At 37.5% G+C, this 19,319-nt stretch overlaps 1 protein-coding gene across 4 annotated transcripts in view; it reads left to right on the top strand.

Annotated features, from left to right (window-relative positions):
• Positions 1–19,319, top strand: part of SLC9A9 (solute carrier family 9 member A9) — a 173,108-nt gene that overhangs the window by 74,417 nt on the left and 79,372 nt on the right. For all 4 annotated transcript variants that reach the window (XM_063166932.1, XM_063166931.1, XM_063166933.1 and 1 more), the window contains exon 9: positions 5,161–5,249. In XM_063166932.1, the coding sequence (XP_063023002.1) occupies positions 5,161–5,249 (89 nt within the window). The remainder of the gene's footprint in view (positions 1–5,160; positions 5,250–19,319) is intronic.

The following is a 19,319-nucleotide window of genomic DNA, read 5'->3' as shown; positions in this document are numbered from 1 at the left end:
TACTAGTAGGCTATGAAAAAAAATCACAAATAATTTAAATTAAACACTTGTTGAAATAAATCAAGAAAGTATATCTTGCATTTATTAATTGCTTTTTATCTTATTTTATAATTAACAACATTTTCTAAATTTTGAATGATCACTCAGTCTGAGAAAGGTTTCATGATGTACATGGGCATTTAATGGTCATCTCACTTAGACCTTCTCTATCTACAGCTGTTTGAAATGACCAGATACTCAAATAAAAGGAGATTAATTTACCTGCAGAAATACATTTAAGCACATGGGAATTGACCTGTATGTATGTGTTCATTTGGTGCATGCTTCAAAGTCACACAGTGACTCAGTGTAAAGGCATCAAAATTGCAGCCAAGCTCTCTGATTTTTACACAGTAAAGACCTGCATTATGAAGGCAAAAAAGACAATAGACCTTGAAGGAAAAACTTGTTGCAGAGTGTAATTTTTGTTCCTTTACTAGTTTTCAGAGCCCTGATCATTATAAAGCAAAAAACTTGTGATAATAAATTACTGCTGCTTCCTCACCTTCAGCAATTCTTGTCTGGACATTTTGTGATGTTTCTGCCTTTGTGACACCTGCCTTCCTATTCAGGGGCTCACAGGAGAGCAGAGTCCATCTATCAGGAAAGCTCTTCCCCCTTTTCCTCCAAAAATAAATAAGCAGCATATTATGAATGAGGTGCCCAGGATGAGTCCAAAGATTGGTTTCTCCCTGGGGCAATTTTGTGCTACTTTTCTATTTAGAACATAGCAAGCATGAATGTCACCAACTTCATTTTCTTTAATACTGCTGACAAAGTGCATTTATCCTCATGCTGTTCACTTCTCCTATCTGTTTGCTGTGATTTGTCTAAAATCTGTCATCTACCTCATTGCTTTTTTAAAATGCTGTGAGCAGGTCTTGTGCACACTCTCAGAAGGGATCTACCAAAACATTTCTCTCTGCAGTTGTGAGCACTGTGAGCCCAAGGCAGTTTGGGCTTCAGTTCACTGAGCTGACATTATTCTATACAAGGAAGATATTCTGGGCTTTCAGTTCTAAACTTTGTGGCTTTCTTTTCTTTATTCATTAGTAATGTGCCATGCTGTGACATGCAGAGTAGGCAGACTCCTGCCAGGGACGAGGGAGAGGGGATAATTTGGCTTCCAGGTCAAAAGCAAAGAGACCACAACTCTTGTAAGCTCAAGGTCTGCCACTCCCAGGAGCACAGGATGGAATCTAAGCCTAATTAGGAAAACAAGAGATAAGAAAATGGCATTTGCCCAGCTGTGCAGAGACAGATGACAACTGAGCTGGTCTGCTGCCAATCCCTTACTGGAGTCAGGGCTTGGGTCTGGCTAATTTAGAGGCTGCTGTAGGCACAGTCTTCTAAGGCAGTAAGAAAAAAAGAGAAATGTGTATGTTTTGGAGAAAATCACATTCTAGCAAAGCATTAAGCTGAGACCAAAGATCAGTTGCATAAAATGTGGATAGTGGAGTCCTATTCCTAGTGCAGAGGTTCAGCATAAACAGGGCAAGCACTCTTAGCATGGCCAGAATAAATGCTGTTCTGTGTCACCATAGGAGTTCCAGTGGAAATTGAATTCAGCAATTCATTTGGGGTTACAAAAGTACAACACTGAAGCCCAGGTCTCACTTGAAGCAGCCAGGTACAACACCAATGAACAGTCCTCAGATAAGGGCCTAAAAAATCCCCTCAGCTCCATCTTTTGTTGCTATGTGTCACTTCAAAATAAAATCAGCCTCAGATAACTCCAGAGATAAAAGCCTCATGAACAAAGCACAAGCTTTGGTTTGCATTGGTGCAGGTCTGGTGTAAGAAACTTTAAATATTTTCTTTAGTATCAAGAAAATGATTAGTTACACTCCATACCCTCAAACAGCCTGGATAGGGAGGTTGTTGCCCCTGGGTGTGTGGCCCCATTACTGCAGCAACTGGAGGCACTCAGAGTCTGATTTCCTGTCACTCACACATTCAGCGGCAGCCCAGGAGATGCTGTGGAGATTTTGACATAAGCATGACTCCAAAGTAAATGTTATCTGATTTAAATAATTTCTCTTTTACCCAATCCTCATTGTTCCTTTTTCCATGCATTTCCCCACTTCTGATGAAAGACCAGTTCCTGCTGCTTTACTGAGAGATTTCAGGATGTTGTGCATCTTTAGAGAGGCATCCCAGAAGTTCTGGAAAGATTTTAAGTTGGGATGAAAACTGGTTTGCTCACAGGTCTTTTGAAATGAAGCTACACTTTTTACCTATTCCTTTACTCCCCCAGAAAGTAGCAGCTTGGGGGTTTTCTTTTTCTAAATTCCCCTTTTTACCACCAAAAGACCTGACAGCTGGAGAAAAATTTCTGGTTTAATCTCTCAAATTAGCAAATTCTGAGGTTTTGATTGTGGCCACTCACTTCAAGTTTTGCATTAAAAGAACATTGCACCTGCTGCTCTTCTCTGATATTCCTTTTTGCATGTTTGTGAAATGGTGTAAAAGAAGATTTTGTCTATTAGTGAGAGCTAATATGGGAGCTATTTTCAGATTAGCACTTGTAAATTAATTCCCACACTATAATTTTAAGGTTCCCACTATCAGGAAAATACTATTAAATGTACAAGTTCCTATATAGTTGCTATATTTTTTATATTACTAGCTTTTGACTCAACAACCATTTCAACTACATATAATTGTAAAAACTAATGTAAGAATAAGTTCTCTAGCTGTATTAACAGTTAACAAATTGTCTCAATTTCTCTGTTAAAAAATCAAATAAAATGGTAAGGCTTTTATTTCTAAAAAAAAGAGGTTGATCTGAAGCTGAAAGTTTACTAGTGATAAAAGCATTTTTCTGTGAAATTTCTCATCTTTTATATTAAGAGAAAAATGTCAGTAATCTGTTAATAAACACAATGAGCTGTCTTGCACTTAACTTACCACTTGTTTCAACTCAAAACATTCCCTGCTTACTTTAAGTTAGCATTTTGTTCTGCAATTGTAGTACTGTCTCAGTAATTGCTGATTTTTCCACTAAGTAAAGAGTGACTGAGCTGTCTCCAACAGCCTGAAACTGAGGACAAGTAAAAGGTCCACCTTGCTTTATCTGCCTCCTGCATCTAATGGATATTTTCTGTTTTCAACCCCAGTATTGCCATATCTGCTCTTAGCTGCTTCTCTGTGAAAGCAAGCCCACAAAAACAGCCTCATTCTGTGCCACACTCTGCTCATACAGTACTTTGCTACCAAGCTAACGTCAATTCCAGCTTTTATAGTGCTACAAAGAAATCCAGATTGCCTTTTCCTTGTAACTAAAGAGTTCTGTGTTTGCCTCTTCAGGTACTTCTCTTTCCTTTTCAGTTAGCATGTAATTGATCATTACTCTTAAGTAATCATTTTTATGGATATTCATTACAAACAATTTTCTCCAAGTCTTTTAATGAACTATTCATTGTGAGAGTCATGGCTGGTACATATTAAGCTTTCAATTGCAGCAATTGGAATATTCCACTGCATTCCCCAGTCTTCCCTGGAAACAGGGTATCTGGTTTCTACACTTGCATAATTGCATGGTTCAGTTCATTTATTCTTATTGCAAAATCAAATTTAAGCCATTTTATTCTTCATGACACACTCTTGGTTTTCCTCACTACCCATAATTAACAGTTTCTTAGCAGTCAAAATCAGTTTATAATCACAGCTGAATTTAATAGTCAATTTTTAAAATGCAAGACTTGACATCCTGATGATTAATAGAGAATAAACTGCATCAGAAACTCTTATCTCCATTTCAGTTACTGAGCCTGGAGCTAGTGATACTTAGCAACATTACTGTTTGCCTGTATTTTTAACTGAAATGTCATTATTTGAGCATCCCAGTGCATATTATTAATGCCTTGAGAATTTTTAAACTCTTCAGATCAGTTCTGCACAATCAAATTCAGTTACTGAGAAAAAAGAATTAGACACATTCATGAGAGCAATTAGACCTCACAAAAATATAAACTTCCTGGAATTTATTTCAGCAGCGACAATCTCACCATACCCCACAATATTTACCATGAAGAAAAGGCTTAGTGTAGCTAGGAAAAAAAAATCAAAACAGACTTAAAATAAATATAAGAAACAAAGACACACTAAAAGTTCAGTGGAATTTCTCTTGGCTAAAGAGTCAGTGTTCTGCAGAAGCAGTACAGGTAAATTTAAAATAGAAAGAGAACTCAGAAGCAAACAAAATGTCTGCAGGGAACAATGATCAGAGTGGACACAAGGAAGCCCTGAGCTGTTGTGTAAATAATTATCTGCACAGACATGCCCCGAGTTTAAGAAAAAGAGCATTCTTCCTCCATGGCCATTTACATATGGCTACTGGTGGACACTGGTTTTGGATTTCTGTTTTCTCCCTATGTGTGTTCCTCCTGCATTATCTGTGTCCAGACCTCACAACCTTATCAGCTTCTTTGATTACACTACTGCACACAGTGTTGTTATTCTGTGATTCCAGTGAGTTACAACCAGGACCAAGGCAGTACTGAAAAATATCCCTATAAAACAAATTTGTTACTATTATTCCTGACAATCCTGCTTCCCCTGCAGACCTTCCATAAGCTGTAACTATAACTGTGTCCCCAGTCACTGACCTGCTTGTTCTGGGCAGCACAGCTTGCACCTGCCAGAGCATCCCTTTAAAGCAGTGTGTTGTTGTTCACCTTGACATTGTTACACACTGCTTGTGATAAGATACAATCAGGCACAGACTGGAATGTTTTTACCCTGTTGCAGTCATTCCCTACCAAGTGATCCCAAACCATTTAAAAGTAACCTTTTTTTCCCTTCCCCATTCAGTCCCTGCCAAATTCTTTCAAGTAGTCCAAATACATGTTACAATTATGTTAGTCCTACACTTACAATTACTGTCAGATTATGATTGGATCATACCATGTATTAATTGAAAAAAAAATTCTACAGCCTTTGAATTTCCAAATATACTACAGTGGAAATGCTATGAAAGCATGATTGGCCTTAGAACATATATCTCAAATTTCTTTTGTTATAAAAAGCTATTAACAGACTAATTTGGTTTTTTATGCAGCTTTTTGCAAGCCTAAGTAAGAAAACAGAAGCACCTCTTTTTTTTTTTTTTAATTCCAGGTATTGTTGCTGTCCTTTTCTGTGGAGTCACACAGGCCCATTACACCTACAACAACCTGTCAGCAGATTCCAAAATGAGAACTAAACAGGTAGGACATGGAAATAAATTACATCATGTTTTACTCTGGTGTAAGGAGTAACAGTCACTGCAATACAGCTGGATGGGATTTCATCAATGTAAAGCAAGAGACTTATGTCTTCATCAGGGGAAGGACTGGAGATTTTGCCAGAAAACAGTAACAATTATCAGGATAAGCAAAAAAAATAAGAATATAAGAATCTGTTCTTCCCAAGAGACCTGAAATGCCAGACAGGTGTGGAGATAACAGCTTGCACCAACTTCCATGCAAAAATGCTTCAAAATTAAGGAGATCAAAGAGCTCCAGTAAGTAAAATGGAAGTGGTCTGAAAGATTGGATCCCTGTAGATTTTTGCAAAGGGATTGTATAAACTGCAGTCTGGCCCACACATTTAAGCAATGACATTGTTTAATTTTTGTTTCATTAAAAATTGTCATAATTAGAAAGATAAAGATTTTTTTTCTTTCCATTGTGTTGTTTAGAGTTTAGAAATGTGAAATTCGATCATCTGGGGTTTTTTTGAAGAAGTGACTAGTACAATTGTAATTCTTTTTAAAACATGAGGCTGTTCTCAGGTCTATGGCATTGCAGTGTTCAAAATACTTTTCAGCATGAGTAATTTTAGACAACCCTGCCACTACCTAGAGCCTGGTAGAAGTAATTTAAATGCAGTTTTCTTCCCTTTTAACACTGACTCATATGTCCCAAAACCCCCAGGCTGTAGGAAATCTATCTCCTAGAATAAAATGGAAACTTATGGCCCAATACTATAATTTTCATGATGCAATCTCATACCTTTTTCAGCAATTCCTTTCTTTTAAGCATTTGAAATTTTACATAGAAAAACTCATCACTTCTTGCACATCTCAATTTAATCAAAAATCCAATTTTCTATCAAAAACAGCTTGATAGAAAAAAGTACTGACCACAGTATCAGCTCAACTGCTAGAGTATCACAGATTTTAGATCACAAAAAAGTTTCTGGTCACTACTCCCATAATAAAGTGTTAGCTATTGAACAGTATAAGTCTTTTCAATTGCATTTCTTCATAGCAGGAGAGTCTGATGCTTTCAGAAAGTATTCCAGCAGAGAACCAACCTTTCTCTGATACCTGCATTGAAAGGGAATGACATGGAAATCTACAACAGAATTGTTTCTGTTCTGCAGAAAGACTGCATTACATATGCCATTACTCCCCTTGCATATAACTTATAATTTGAATAGAAGTTTTTTCAGGGATTCATCTGCATGTTTTAATGATGCACAGCTTCAGAGAGAGATAGAAAAAGCCAAGGTTGGTGGTATTTTTAATTATCAATGAAGCTTTTCAGCAGCAGAATCAACTAATATCTTGTTTAAATGCATCCTAGTTTTTTTCAGGTTTACTCTATTATTCCCTTCTATTCAACAAGTGCAAAACAAAATAGTGAAAATAAACCAAATTTACCCTTGAAGACATAGAAAAGGGATTATGTGTTTCTCTATGGAGCTATGAGTTTTATGCACACTCTCCTATTCTGTTTTTCTCTTGCCCATAAGCCCTTAATCCTCAGCCTCCTTTATGATATGGTCAAACATTGTTGTTGAATGCCTTTGAATTCTTCTAATTTATTTTCTAATCCAAATATTACCCTTTCATATGCAGCTGATTCAGTGAGACCTGCACTGCCTTTTCCCTTCTCTCTTCCCAAGAATTCTCTTCAAGCAAATTTAAAGAGCCACACACTTGGCATTCTCCTAATCATATATAACTTCAGTGCATCTTCAATGAATATTGTTGCTCAGACACTTGGCTTTGCTCCCAATCTAAGTCATTTTTATTACTCATTACTGGCCAAAATCAAGGGCTTTTCAGTTCTTTTACAGAATTATTCCAAAGCAGTCTCTCTCTTTTGTTACAATATGACAGATCTTTCAGAAAGGAGTGCTGAACTGCAATACACACTGACAAAACAGTGAGTTAAGGCTGAAGCTGAAGCTTACAAAAACTATGGAAATTAGATTTAAAACTGTAAATCAGATTGCAAAATTGTGTTAGCTGTTTTTAAACAAACACTTTTTCTTTACTGCTTTGCATAATTTTCTTTACATTTTTTACTTGCTTTTAAAATTTTATAGCTTGATGGTAAAATCTGATATAGAGTTATAGAGGTATTTTTGACCCTGATGCCAAGTTCTGCATTTCCCATAATACATCATCCTTTGCTCTAAGAAGTAAAAAGTTTCTCTTCAGTCACTGATGTAAAATGAGAACTTATCTACATTTCTTAAATGAGAATTTAAGAATGTCTATTAAAAAGATCTGTTAAAAGATGCCATGTAATTATTAGTCCCCATGTATCCTTTATTATTCTGTCAATCACTGTTTAAGATTTCATGAAAGAGAAATATTAGATTTCAAGCATCTGAAACTTACAGAATCTGAAACTATAAAGCAACACTAATCTTTTCACAAATAAATGAATTATTTTAACACTCTCATAAGAAAAGTAGATTTAAAAAAATTAGTGAAAATGGAGGCTTTAGCTAGTTTTCATTCAATTTTTCATTCAATTCAATTATCCCAATTTTCATTATGTATTTATAAACATTCTGTGTGGTTTTACTGTCATTTTTTAAGATGGGTGATGTTTTATGGAAGTCATTTTAAGTCATCATCACTGACCTGACAACAGCCATCATGATTTTAACAGTGAGATTGACCCTGCCCTCCATGGCAGCAAGGTTAGCTCTAACACGAGTGCTCCTGAATTTCAGGCACTTAAAGTTTAATTTATCCAATGTATCTTTAGTGAAGGAGAAGATGAAACTGCTGGGATGTGATTGAAAGGTATTTGATTCTGAGCAGCTTTCTCCAGAATTATTTACAGCTGCTATCTCCCCTCACGTTATGCTGCAGCCAGAGAGCTGCTTCTAAATCTTGGGACATCACAGCTCCAATTTTACTTTAGGCTTTGGATGTACAGCTGGGCTGGGTTGATTTGCTCTGCTACAAGAAAGTCAGAGGCTGGGCAGGGTGTAGTGAGATAAACAGAAATCCCTGGTTTGTTTAAAGTGGGCAGAGTGTAAATCCCTACAGGTCACCTCTAGAAAAGGATTCATGGATAAGATTGTGTTTTCTACAGGAAGATAAGATTCCTGGCTCTGTTTTTCTCTCTACCCTTTATCACTTTCACTCAAACGCCAAGCTAAGACCAGCACATTTTCCTAGTGGTGGAGTACTGACTAATGGCCATAAATATACTTCTGAGTTGTACCTTTTCTGGTCATGCTCCTTTAACTCTGGGGAACAACTTCCAACAATGAGAGTGGGGCAGGGCAATACCTCTCTTTGGTTAAGCGTGCAAGAGTATCAAGAATTCTCTTTGTAGACAAAATAGTGTCAGCAAGTTACAAATTCTGGAAGGGGAATTCTGAAATGTATCACCTAAGGAAGAAGAGCCAGGGAATTACAAGAAGACAGAGGAAAACATGTCCAGCCAACAAGGGAGCATGTCACACACTGCCCTGCCTGTCTCCATTCATTCCCCAAGCTAAGCCTTGTTCTCATGGTCACCTCTGAAACAGGTGTGTGTAACTTCTGGTGAAGGTTGCTTTCTCCAATGAGGTGCAGTAGCCTTTCTAATCACATGAGGAGTTAAACAGTTACTCACCTGAGCTGCTGTTCCTGATAGCAAGCCCATTAAGGGAACAAGCTGCCTCAGAGACAGGAGCTCCTGCCCTGATTGTTCAGCTGCACTGGGCGTGCTGTGTGCACAAGATTCCAAGTTAAGATTTCAGTGGCCCTTCACCTCCAAGGTTTAACACAGGCAGGAGAATGAGATAAACATCACTGCTGCTTAACTTGGGAGTAACTCTACCAAGATGCAGTCTCACTCAGAGGCTTGAGCAGATCAGTTTGCACTGCAGGGCTCAAAGTTCAGCCCCTACTCTGGGGCTTTGCTCACTGATGGACATAGTACTGATTGCTTCAAATTTTAATCTCTGCACTATTAAACAGACATGATTATCTCTGATTAATAAAAGCCATCACTTTGCAGGGGAGAAGCTAATATTTCCTGGAAATCCCTGAAAAATACATGAAGCTTTCAAAAGGTTCCTAGTATATGTCTTCCAACAAGGACACTGGCTAGGGATGAATCAGCTGATTTCTGGATCAGAAATTAAGCTGCATTCCAAAGACACTTTAGTGTAAAAGGACTGTGGTTTTAAGCATATTAATTTAATTCTAATTAATCACATTAATCCAAACATGTGGAAAAAACAATCATAAAACTTTTTGTAGTTTCTCAAAAACTGCAAATCAAATCTTTATAGTCTCTTGACCCTAATATGTTATAGTCTAGTCTCAATACAGACTTTAGACTTAGAATAACAGAATCATTGAGGTAGGAAAAGATCTCCAAGACCATGAAGTTCAATCATCAACCAAATACTACCATGCCACATCTACTAATTTTTTGAACACTTCCAAGGATGGCATTTCCACCACTTCCCTGGAGAGCCGTTCCATCCATGATTATGGACTCACTTCAGAAGCAAAGTAAAACAGTAGAGCAAAAGTAAAGTATGGCAATAGAGGTATCCAAATCAACTGAAAGGGGAAAAAATCAATTAATCAAAGGAGTGTTACCTGAATGCCAACAGACAATGTTTACTAAAAAGAGCATTGCAGGACTAAAGGCAGAGAGGTGACTGAAGTCACTGTATCCCAATCAAGCACCATCACTGGGATCTCAAAATTCTCCTGCTTTCCTGCTGGCCTATGGATCTTGTAAACCAGTCACAAGCAGACCTACAGCCAGCAGTGCAACAACAAACCTCCTTTCTTCAGATACATAATTCTGTCTTATAGGAGTCTCCCATCAGCTGTCTTTAGAGAAGAAAGTAAATAATGCACTGCAAATTCTGCTTTAGTAGCAGAATGATGTCTCTGAGTTTGTTGTTAAAAGCACATGCCAGGACCTGCAGCTACTGCTGTTACCTTTCTGTGAGAGGAGGAGAGCAGCTGGGGAGAGGTGGCTGCACTACCAACACCCAAACCGCATCTGCTTTGTGAGGGTCCCACTCCAGATATCCAGCACCCATCCCTGGCAGAAGCAGCCCTTTCATTTCACAGGGAGCTGCAGCACAAAATGAAATGGTTTGGTGCCTTTATCTTAAACCCTCCACAGTCACACTGGACATGTGTGTGCCCTGGGGCTTTGGCTCTGCTATTTGTGTGAACATTTAAGAGATCAAACCAAGAGAGCTGGGCTTGCTGCTATATTACACAGCCTGTATTAATTTATCTCTGGTTAATGCCTACTATTTTCTGTTATCAAAAATTGGACTGTTTATAGATAATGAGTTTATACTTCTAGGAAGAAAAGTACATGCGCAAATGTCAGGTTATAATGCCTCGTTTAATTCAAATTCAATTTATATAAAAAAAAAGAGAGTATTTCCAGGCAGAGGAAAACCCTAAATGTCCTAGATTATTAGCAAGGCAGAACTACCACAAAACATAAGGATACACAAGGATAATTCTCATCCTTTTGAAATGAGCAGCCTAATTGACAGCTGTTGTGATTTTTTTCCCTCTTCTTAGAGACAAATGACCTTTAAGGCACTGCAAGAGGTCAGTATTTCCAACACAAATGATTGGCAAAGAGAAAGACTGAAAGAAAAGTTATCTTTCAGAAAGGTTACCACCAGTACCAGATTCTAATCTGCCTTTGTGTCTGTGCTGTGCAGGGGGAATCTGTTTTCCCAGCACGGCTCAACCACAGTGCCTACAGGAAAATTTCATACCAGAATGGGGATTTATTATCTTCCAAGGTATAGAGCTGGCTGTCTGACAGTCCCCTGAGAGCAAACTGGAAATTCTTTTTGGCTAATGCATGGCATTCAGGTCTGGCACTCTTCAATAATGCACGAGAGGTCTTTGCCTAAGGAATCCAGTAAAGTCCAAATTCTTGGTGAGCGTTAAATAGGTTGCATGCATGAAACACATTTTTCCATTTAAGTGGAGACTGAGCATAAAAGTTAGCTCTGATGGCCACTGTCTCATGGTTCCCTTTCTGCAGCTGAACAAAAGAAAGTTCTCTGATTTCCAACCTCCTTGAACTCCTGCAAGTTCAGACTCAAAAGTGATAAAGACAGGCAGTGCTGCCCAGGAAACAGCACAGGTGACCAACTAACAGGGCTCAGCAGAAAGGTCTGGAGAAGATACTCCTTTTGATAACAAGAGTCTGAAAATAAAATAGCATTTGGAAAGATTTTGTTGTACTGGAATAGCATTAGTATAGTTTTGCCCATGTTTTACACAGTTTTGCTGAAATATTTCAGAAATTAGTAATATTAAGGAAAAACCTTGATCTTGTTTTCTGGTATTTCACCCAGATTTTTTTTTCTTTTTTTTTGAGACAAGGCCTATAGCAAAAATCTTCATTTTGCAGCTGTTGAAAACAATCAGGGAGAACATAGAAATGCCTTTGTATTTTTTTTCTTTTTGAGAGAAGGAAATGACACATACATAAAAGGGTTGTAAGCACAGTTTAAAAAATAATGGTTTATGCAGCATTTATCTTATGGCTCTTAGGATCAGATACCTGAAACTGTAGGTAAAATCTATTTCTAATTTTCGTGTAGCTAACCTATATTGGAAACAACACAGGCCAGAGTCTTCTACCCTTCTAAAAGTCCAAAGCTGAGGTCTCTAGACACTGGCTAGCATTACAGCTTAAGCCTTTGTACCCATGGAGCAGCAGCCCCTCATTCTTGCCCTGTGCTCTCCCTCCTGAGCTCCAGCAGTGTCAGATGTGCTGGCTGAGCCCTGTGCTCCTGACTGCAGAGCCAGAGCATCTCTGCAGAGCCCCTGGCTCTGGCACAAACAGCCTGCCCTCGTTCAGCAATTGCCTTCTCCTCTCTAATTGAATATGCACCACATGCAGAGTGCTTGGAATAATTGTTACCTTTAAAATGGATTGCAATTGACAGGAAGTGTACAATGAATTCCAGTCCTCTGCACAGCTATTTTCTGTGTTTAGCAGAAAAAGATGAATGCTGGAGACATGCCAGGTGCATTGTTTGACCAGATGTACCATAAGATCTTATGGAACCCTGTAGAACAGTGTAATGCTATAAAGAAATCTGAAACTGCTTACTGTATGGGTTTAACGAGAAGAATCATAACAACACAAGAAAATCTTGATTTCTGCAGAAGAAATTATACTACCATGTCTTTCAATCTGAATTTCTTAACAAAATCCCTCTTTATCTGACTGATGTTCCTGATTACTTCACCATGCTAAAAGAATGTTAATCTGCAGTCTCTTTACATGTGACTCCCCTTAAATTTATGTGAAAATGCTGTAATTGTTTCCTCTCTTTCAGCTGTGAGCTACATGATGGATGGTAAACAGCTAGAAATCATTGCTATGAGTAACCAATAACAGCAGACTTCATAACTCTGGTGCATCAGTAATTACCTGCATCATTTATGGTTTATATAATAAATTAGCTGCTTTCCTACCCATAATACTGAAAACCCTGGGTGTCCATATACACAAATCTTGTTAGAATATTCACTTCTATACTTCATTCTGTAGTTTCCATTATCCCTCTTTTTGTACACCTACATTAGAGATTCCTTAAGTGAGAATGTGCAGATGTGCTCTGGCCTTATTAGCTCCCATAAGACATGTGCCCCTTTGTCATCAGCATTTTATGAAGTGTCTTTTATTTTATTTAGCATTTTATTCTAGTGTCTTAAACACATACACACACAGAGAATAAAGAAAAGTACTTTGAACCTATGAGGAAGAGAAATTCCCTTGATAAACAAAGAAATAAATATTTTCCTTAATTTTGCTTAAGCACAGAAACTGGAAAATAACACACTGAAATGTAATTCATACCCTGAAGTAACCCAGAACTGTAATGAAGCAGTATTTCTACAGAAAAACTCATCTTGTTGAAAAATGATGTCATTTTTGATGCTGGTAGGCTAAGGAACATAATACCATATGCAAACTAGTTTCCAAATGGTTTCATTAAAGTTTTTACAATCTGTTTAAACATTAAACATTTTCTTTAAATATTAATAAAGATCTTAGATTGTTAAGGTTGTAGTTTACTCTTCCAGCACAGTATCAGATGCCAGCAGTTAGCTAACATATACCAATTGGAATTATAACAGATAGGCCAAAATCACACTGGCATGTGGAGAAAGGTGTAAGGAACTTCCAAAGTGAGACCTGTGTCCTGGCTGCTCTGGAACTGCCCTGGGTCACAAATGAGGCTCTCATGTGTCCTGCTCTGTGCAGTGGAGTCAGACTGCTTGGGGCTGTGAGAGCTCCTGCAGAACCAACACAGCTTTACCGAACTCACCAGAGCTTTGAAGAGCAACCTCTGAGACACTTCTCCCTACTTTGGGCAGTTAACACTTATCCCAAGTTTTTAAGTCTTCAGCTATGAAAAAATCCCAGCCTTGTGCCCCACTTGTGTGAAGCTCATCTAGTTTTGTGAAGAGAATCCTCTCTATGTATGTAGCCTGTGAAATCAAGCCCATCCTAATTATTGCCACTGATAACAGCAACTGTGGAATGCAGAAAGAGAAAAAGCAAGCCAGAATTAATCTAGTCCTGGGTTAGGAGCACATTCTCACATCATCAATATGTACTGCTGAAACAGAGCAGGGAGCACTTTTATATCTCATACTTGGAACAAATATGGTTAACTTTAGTTTGAAGAATAACTTCTGCAATCTCATGTTTTGTAAAAGATGATATTTACAACAATTCCCTCAAACATAATCAGTCAGAACTCCCTCGTCTGAGAATTTGTGATGAGGATAAAAAATAGAGGTAGGATTCTTCTTTTAAGTCTTCCTTAATTTTTCATACAGGAAAACTAATTTAGTAGAATTTTATATAATGAACCAAAGTCCTTTGATTTCAATGACATTTGGCTTATGCTATAAATGAGCAAGTTCTAAATATATCTAATGACAACAGAGTTAGAAACACTCAGCCTCTTACTTAAAATATACTTATGTCCCAATGGGATTGATTTTCTCTAGTTTGGAAACACTGACACTTCATGTTTTGTGTTAGATGATTTTAATACAAGATTTATAACTAAATTCTTCAGTTATGGAACAAATCTCTAGGAAAAAATCTGTCTGGTATGTATTTCTGTGCATAGTACATTATACTGCTAAATTGGAATATAGTAAAATTGTTCAGCACATAGGTCAAAATAGGTTTTAATGTTGAGGGTATTCATAATAGGTACTTTAATTAGAACCCTGTGTTGCCTTACACTTGCATGAGTATGTGTCACCAGGTTCATAATTGCTCTTCCTGAGAGGGCTGTGTTTGGAAACACAATTAAGATGCTATTTCTGGCATGGCTAGGGAGGCTACACTGGGATCTCTGCAGAGCATCCAGAGTTCTGCTGCAGATGGAGCTGACTTCACCCAAAGCAGTCTGAGGGCTTTGGGAGCTTTGCTACTTTTTGCTTGATATTTTTTTAAACAGCAATGCTTTTCCTGCCCAGAAGCCCTGGGGCAATGGAGCCCTTAAGGAATCTGAGCTGTTGTGTGATTCCTAACAGCACCAAACTGCTGCTGGCAAAGATCCATTCTTGCAGTCTGTTTCTCCTTTTTAACTTACAGGATTTTTACATGAATGCTGATTCCTCACAATTTTCTTTCAAGGGTTGTTATCTGCAAAGCTCCCTATCAGCTGTAAGAACTTCACAAAGGCTTTGGTCAAAACTTTTAGAAGTATGTTGGTAACAATAGAATTCTCACACAATAAGCTGCAAGAAGAAAATAAATACATGTAAATAAGGCATTATAATAGTCTAAAGGCCTTGCCAGCATCCTGTCTTTTTAGTGACTGCACAGCTGTGTTTCCATTGCACAATTAATGGCGTTCCTACCTTCCAAAAAGACGTTTGTACCAAATGGAAGCACAGTGCAAGACATACCCAACAGCTGACAATAGCTCATCTCTTCCTCATGGCACCGGCTGTGCACATAATTAAGGGCTAAAAATGCCCTTTGTCAAAAGTTCTCATACTAAATGTCTAAATCATGACTAGGACTCAAATAAGTCCCTATCTTTGCACATATTTTGGTACCTATATACTTTCATTAACCGACAATAATGAACTGGGGTACAAGTTGGAGGATCTTTTTCAAGCTTTTGACTTTTAATTCAGCTTCAGTCACACAAATTAAAGGAGGGATTGACCATTTTATGGCTCCAGAGAACCTGAGAAGAGTAAGGAGTGTTTGAAAATTCCAAACAGACAATCAGCACCCTCAGAAGCACACACTCATGCAGTAATTACAATTTTTCTTGTAAAAGCATTTTTCTGAGCTGCCCAATGATATGTCCCTAGTACACTCACCACCTGCTTTCCCACAGAATCTTACAGAAGGTATTTTAATCATTTCACTACACATTCCTAATTTTATGTAAAATAGTCACCTGAGCTCTCAGATTTAAGTATAGTTGAAGATGTATCTTAGTGTAGCAATTTTAATTTCTGCTTGTTTTACTATTTTTCTTTTCCCCTTTGTTCATGTCAGTAAAACACTGCCAGTGAGACCATAAGTAATTTAGTAGACCTGAAAACACTGGAAATCTTTGCAATACTTTTTCCAACAGTTCAGCATCTTCTATTCTGTTTCAGCTGAAGTCAAATTATGTCTCATTTATCACATCTCCATGGAGCACTCTAGATTACAGCTTTAAGTGTAAAGGAGTGTTAGATGAGAAAAGCCACGTACTCTAATACTTAGGGGAAAAGTGTGACACACAGAGCATAGCTGCTATTCACATTTCTCAGACTTCTTGTTCAAATGCATCTCAATTCCTGAATAGCAGCCTACAACAGAAGGCAGACAAGCTGTTTAAAGATGACTCTAGAAATGAAACAAAAGAATTCCCCAAATTCCCACATACAGACATATAATAGCAGATCAGTGAACATACTAATTCAGTATCCTGCTTCAGATACTGATATTAGAATTGCAGACTAATTGCAAATAATTCTGCCCAATGTAACTCCAGAGTGGCATTCTGCCAAGGTAATGTAGTTAAAAGGTGACTCGTCAATAATAGGTCTTAAAGAAAAGTAAAAGGAGCTTAATATCATGAGGAAATCATACTATTCAACACTGTTCAGATCAAGAGCAATTCTCAGCATGAGGATGCTCTGCCTGGGTTAGAAACTGGTAATGCCTTGTGTCCATTCTCAGCTTCTATAAACAAAGCAGTGTAAATATGGGAAACCCTGAACAAGTAAATGTTGCACAGAAACTCAACAAGTTATTTAGTAAAAACTCTTTTCTCTTAGATTAGGCCCCGAATAAAGAAAACAACCACACAGCATCAGAAAATTACATGTGAACACTGATATTGCTGTCTGGTTTAGGTAAAATAGAGTAATTCCTATTTTATAGTTCTACAGCTTTATTGTTCCACATAATTAGGTTTACAAACTTGGAAGGGAAACATTACTGTTGGTAGGTAGGAACTGCAATATCATGTCAATAGAACAGATGCAAAGAGAGCAAGTATTTGTTCTGTAGTGTCAGATTGGCAGTGAAATCTCATAGTCATGAAGAAAAGACCCAAAGACTTTATAAGAACCTTTTGCTTTTAGTCCTGACAGGTTAAAGGCCCCTATATAAGTCACTAATTCCTAATATGTCAAAGACTAACTGAATTTCTTTCCAACATCCAAAACTTGGAAAGAAAGGAAACTGTTTTAAGGACACACTTCAATAATTAGTATTAGAGTATATTTCCTCTCAGTAAATTGAAATAGAATAAATTGCATTTTCCCTTGTTAGAAATTGAATTGCTTGCAAGAGGTTAGGACTCTGGTGGCAGATCACAGAAAAAATAAAAGCACACTTGAGAGGAATGAAAGGGGAAGATAAGATTGATTTTGTGCTTTAATTTTGAAATAGCAGCAGCAGTTCCTCTAATTCTAATAAAAAAGCAGAGATGCAAATGATCTATTAGGTCATTGCCATTTTAAAGACAACTATATTAAATGGACAACCTTCCTATTTTTCTTTGATCAGAAGAAGAAGAGTCATGTCTTAAAGCAGCTAAGTCTCCTTTGCTACTGGAAGTTTGCTTTCTCAAAGCCACCACTTGTTTCTTTCTTTTGCTTATTTTTTTAACCATTATTCCACATAGCTCTTAATGCTCTGTTTATGTCCCCACTTCCACATGATCATGGATTTGCCATCCCAGGAAGAACATTCCAAGAAAGTATCATTTGAACTGTTCAGAATATATCCTTGAGCTTCATTTTCAGTGATGTTATTATTATCTGGCGTTTTTTTATTCTTTTTCTTCTACACAGAGTCTGATTTCAGCTTCATAAGAGTACTTATTTAATCCTGGACAGCACAAGCTGTTAACAGTCTCTTCATTTTCCATTACCATCATTACCTCTACCAGGGAATGGAAGAGGCATCAAGGTTCACAAAAATGTCCAAATTCAGCCTGAACACAGTTATTCCAGTACTACCACTATTTTCTGGCCAGTGAAAAGTTCTTTATATCTCATCAAACAATTTTCCAGCTGCACTCTATTATGCCCCATCTGGAGCAGAACCCTTCCTTAATCCCTGCAGAAACCAGTCCTGCTAAAATAAACTCAGCGAGTTTGAACTGCAGGAATCCCTGAGCACATAATCTTGAGACAACAGAGCACTGGGTCACTCCTTCCTTTGTGCCTGCAACATCTCAGTCCAGGAATTTAAGATAAATAAGCACTTTGGAAATGGTTGTTTCTAGTTTGTGAACCAAAGAAGAATTTGGCTGAGAAGCTGTAGGAACAGGCCCATCACCTCTCTCTTTTGGTGGCAGCTTCCATTCAGGGGTCATTCTGGGGTTATTTTTAGGTACCATTTAAGGTGCTGTACAGTAGCAAAAGTTGGTTGTGCTGCATGAAAAGGAGATACTGGAACACGTTTGGGAAAAAAAAAAAAAAACAACAACTTTGCAGAAATCCCCTTTTCTAAGCAACTTAACAAGACTAATGATCCAGAGCTAGATCCAAATTTGATTGAAGACAGCATTTAATTTAAATACCAAATTCTTATTGGCTGCCTAATTTTCAACATTTTTGCTTTAAACTTCTTTTATAAAGCAAAGCCATTCAAGACCTATGATAATTTGAAGAGTAGGATTTGCCTTTATATCTGAGGCCAACAGTTTTGCCTTGCTGTTGGTGGTCAGAAGTGTATTCTGTGCCAGTAGTTTGTCCAGCTTCTCCCAAGCTGAACTTTGGTGATGGCGAGTAGATTATGCCAGAAAGAGTAAGCCATACAATGGAAATGCAAAATATTGCTGGCCTTTCCTTCCCCTTGGTGCTACTGGTTTTTTTCAGATCTTTTCCCTTTCCTAGTTCTTCCTCAGGCCTTAAGAATCCCTTAAACCTCTCAGATCTATAGGGAAATAGAAAGTTATTGTGTGTCTTCCGGAAATCTGCTGGGCTGAAATTCATTTAATTCAGTAGCAAAGTCTACTGATAAAAAAAGACCAGAATTTTTCCCAGGATATTGAAGATCCTGTAAGAATTTCTCCCAGGATATTGAAGATCCTGTAAGAATTTCTCTCTGCTAGTGTGTTTGCAAGTTGAGAGTCAGATATGCTTGCATATCAAAATGAACACCATAAACAAGTTTATATTCTGTCATGAATTTGAGTTACTTTTGCTGATTCTTTCATCTAAGCATATTCAGAAATGAGCATTATATCATTATGCTGTGAGCATTCATTATAGCTGTATAAGTTTTCAAGAAAAATGTTCAAATCCAAATCTCTTCCCAATTTTGAAACTTCTAATCTGAAGAGAAATAAAATAAAGCAATTGTGCTATAATAAAGGTTTCTATGATCTCAGGAAAATTATAGTAGCTTGAATTCTCACTGCATTTTAATTCAAAAGAGTTCAGGAAAAGTAATTTTCATCAATTATTAATTTATCAATATCTTTGACTTCATGGAGTATTTTGAAATCTGTGATATATTTAAATAGATAATAAATTTTAAATT

Source organism: Melospiza melodia, chromosome 12 (assembly GCF_035770615.1).
Source record: "Melospiza melodia melodia isolate bMelMel2 chromosome 12, bMelMel2.pri, whole genome shotgun sequence".
Lineage (NCBI taxonomy): Eukaryota > Metazoa > Chordata > Aves > Passeriformes > Passerellidae > Melospiza > Melospiza melodia.
The sequence above is the reverse complement of the archived record's forward strand: the minus strand, read 5'-3'. Positions and strand labels throughout refer to the sequence as shown.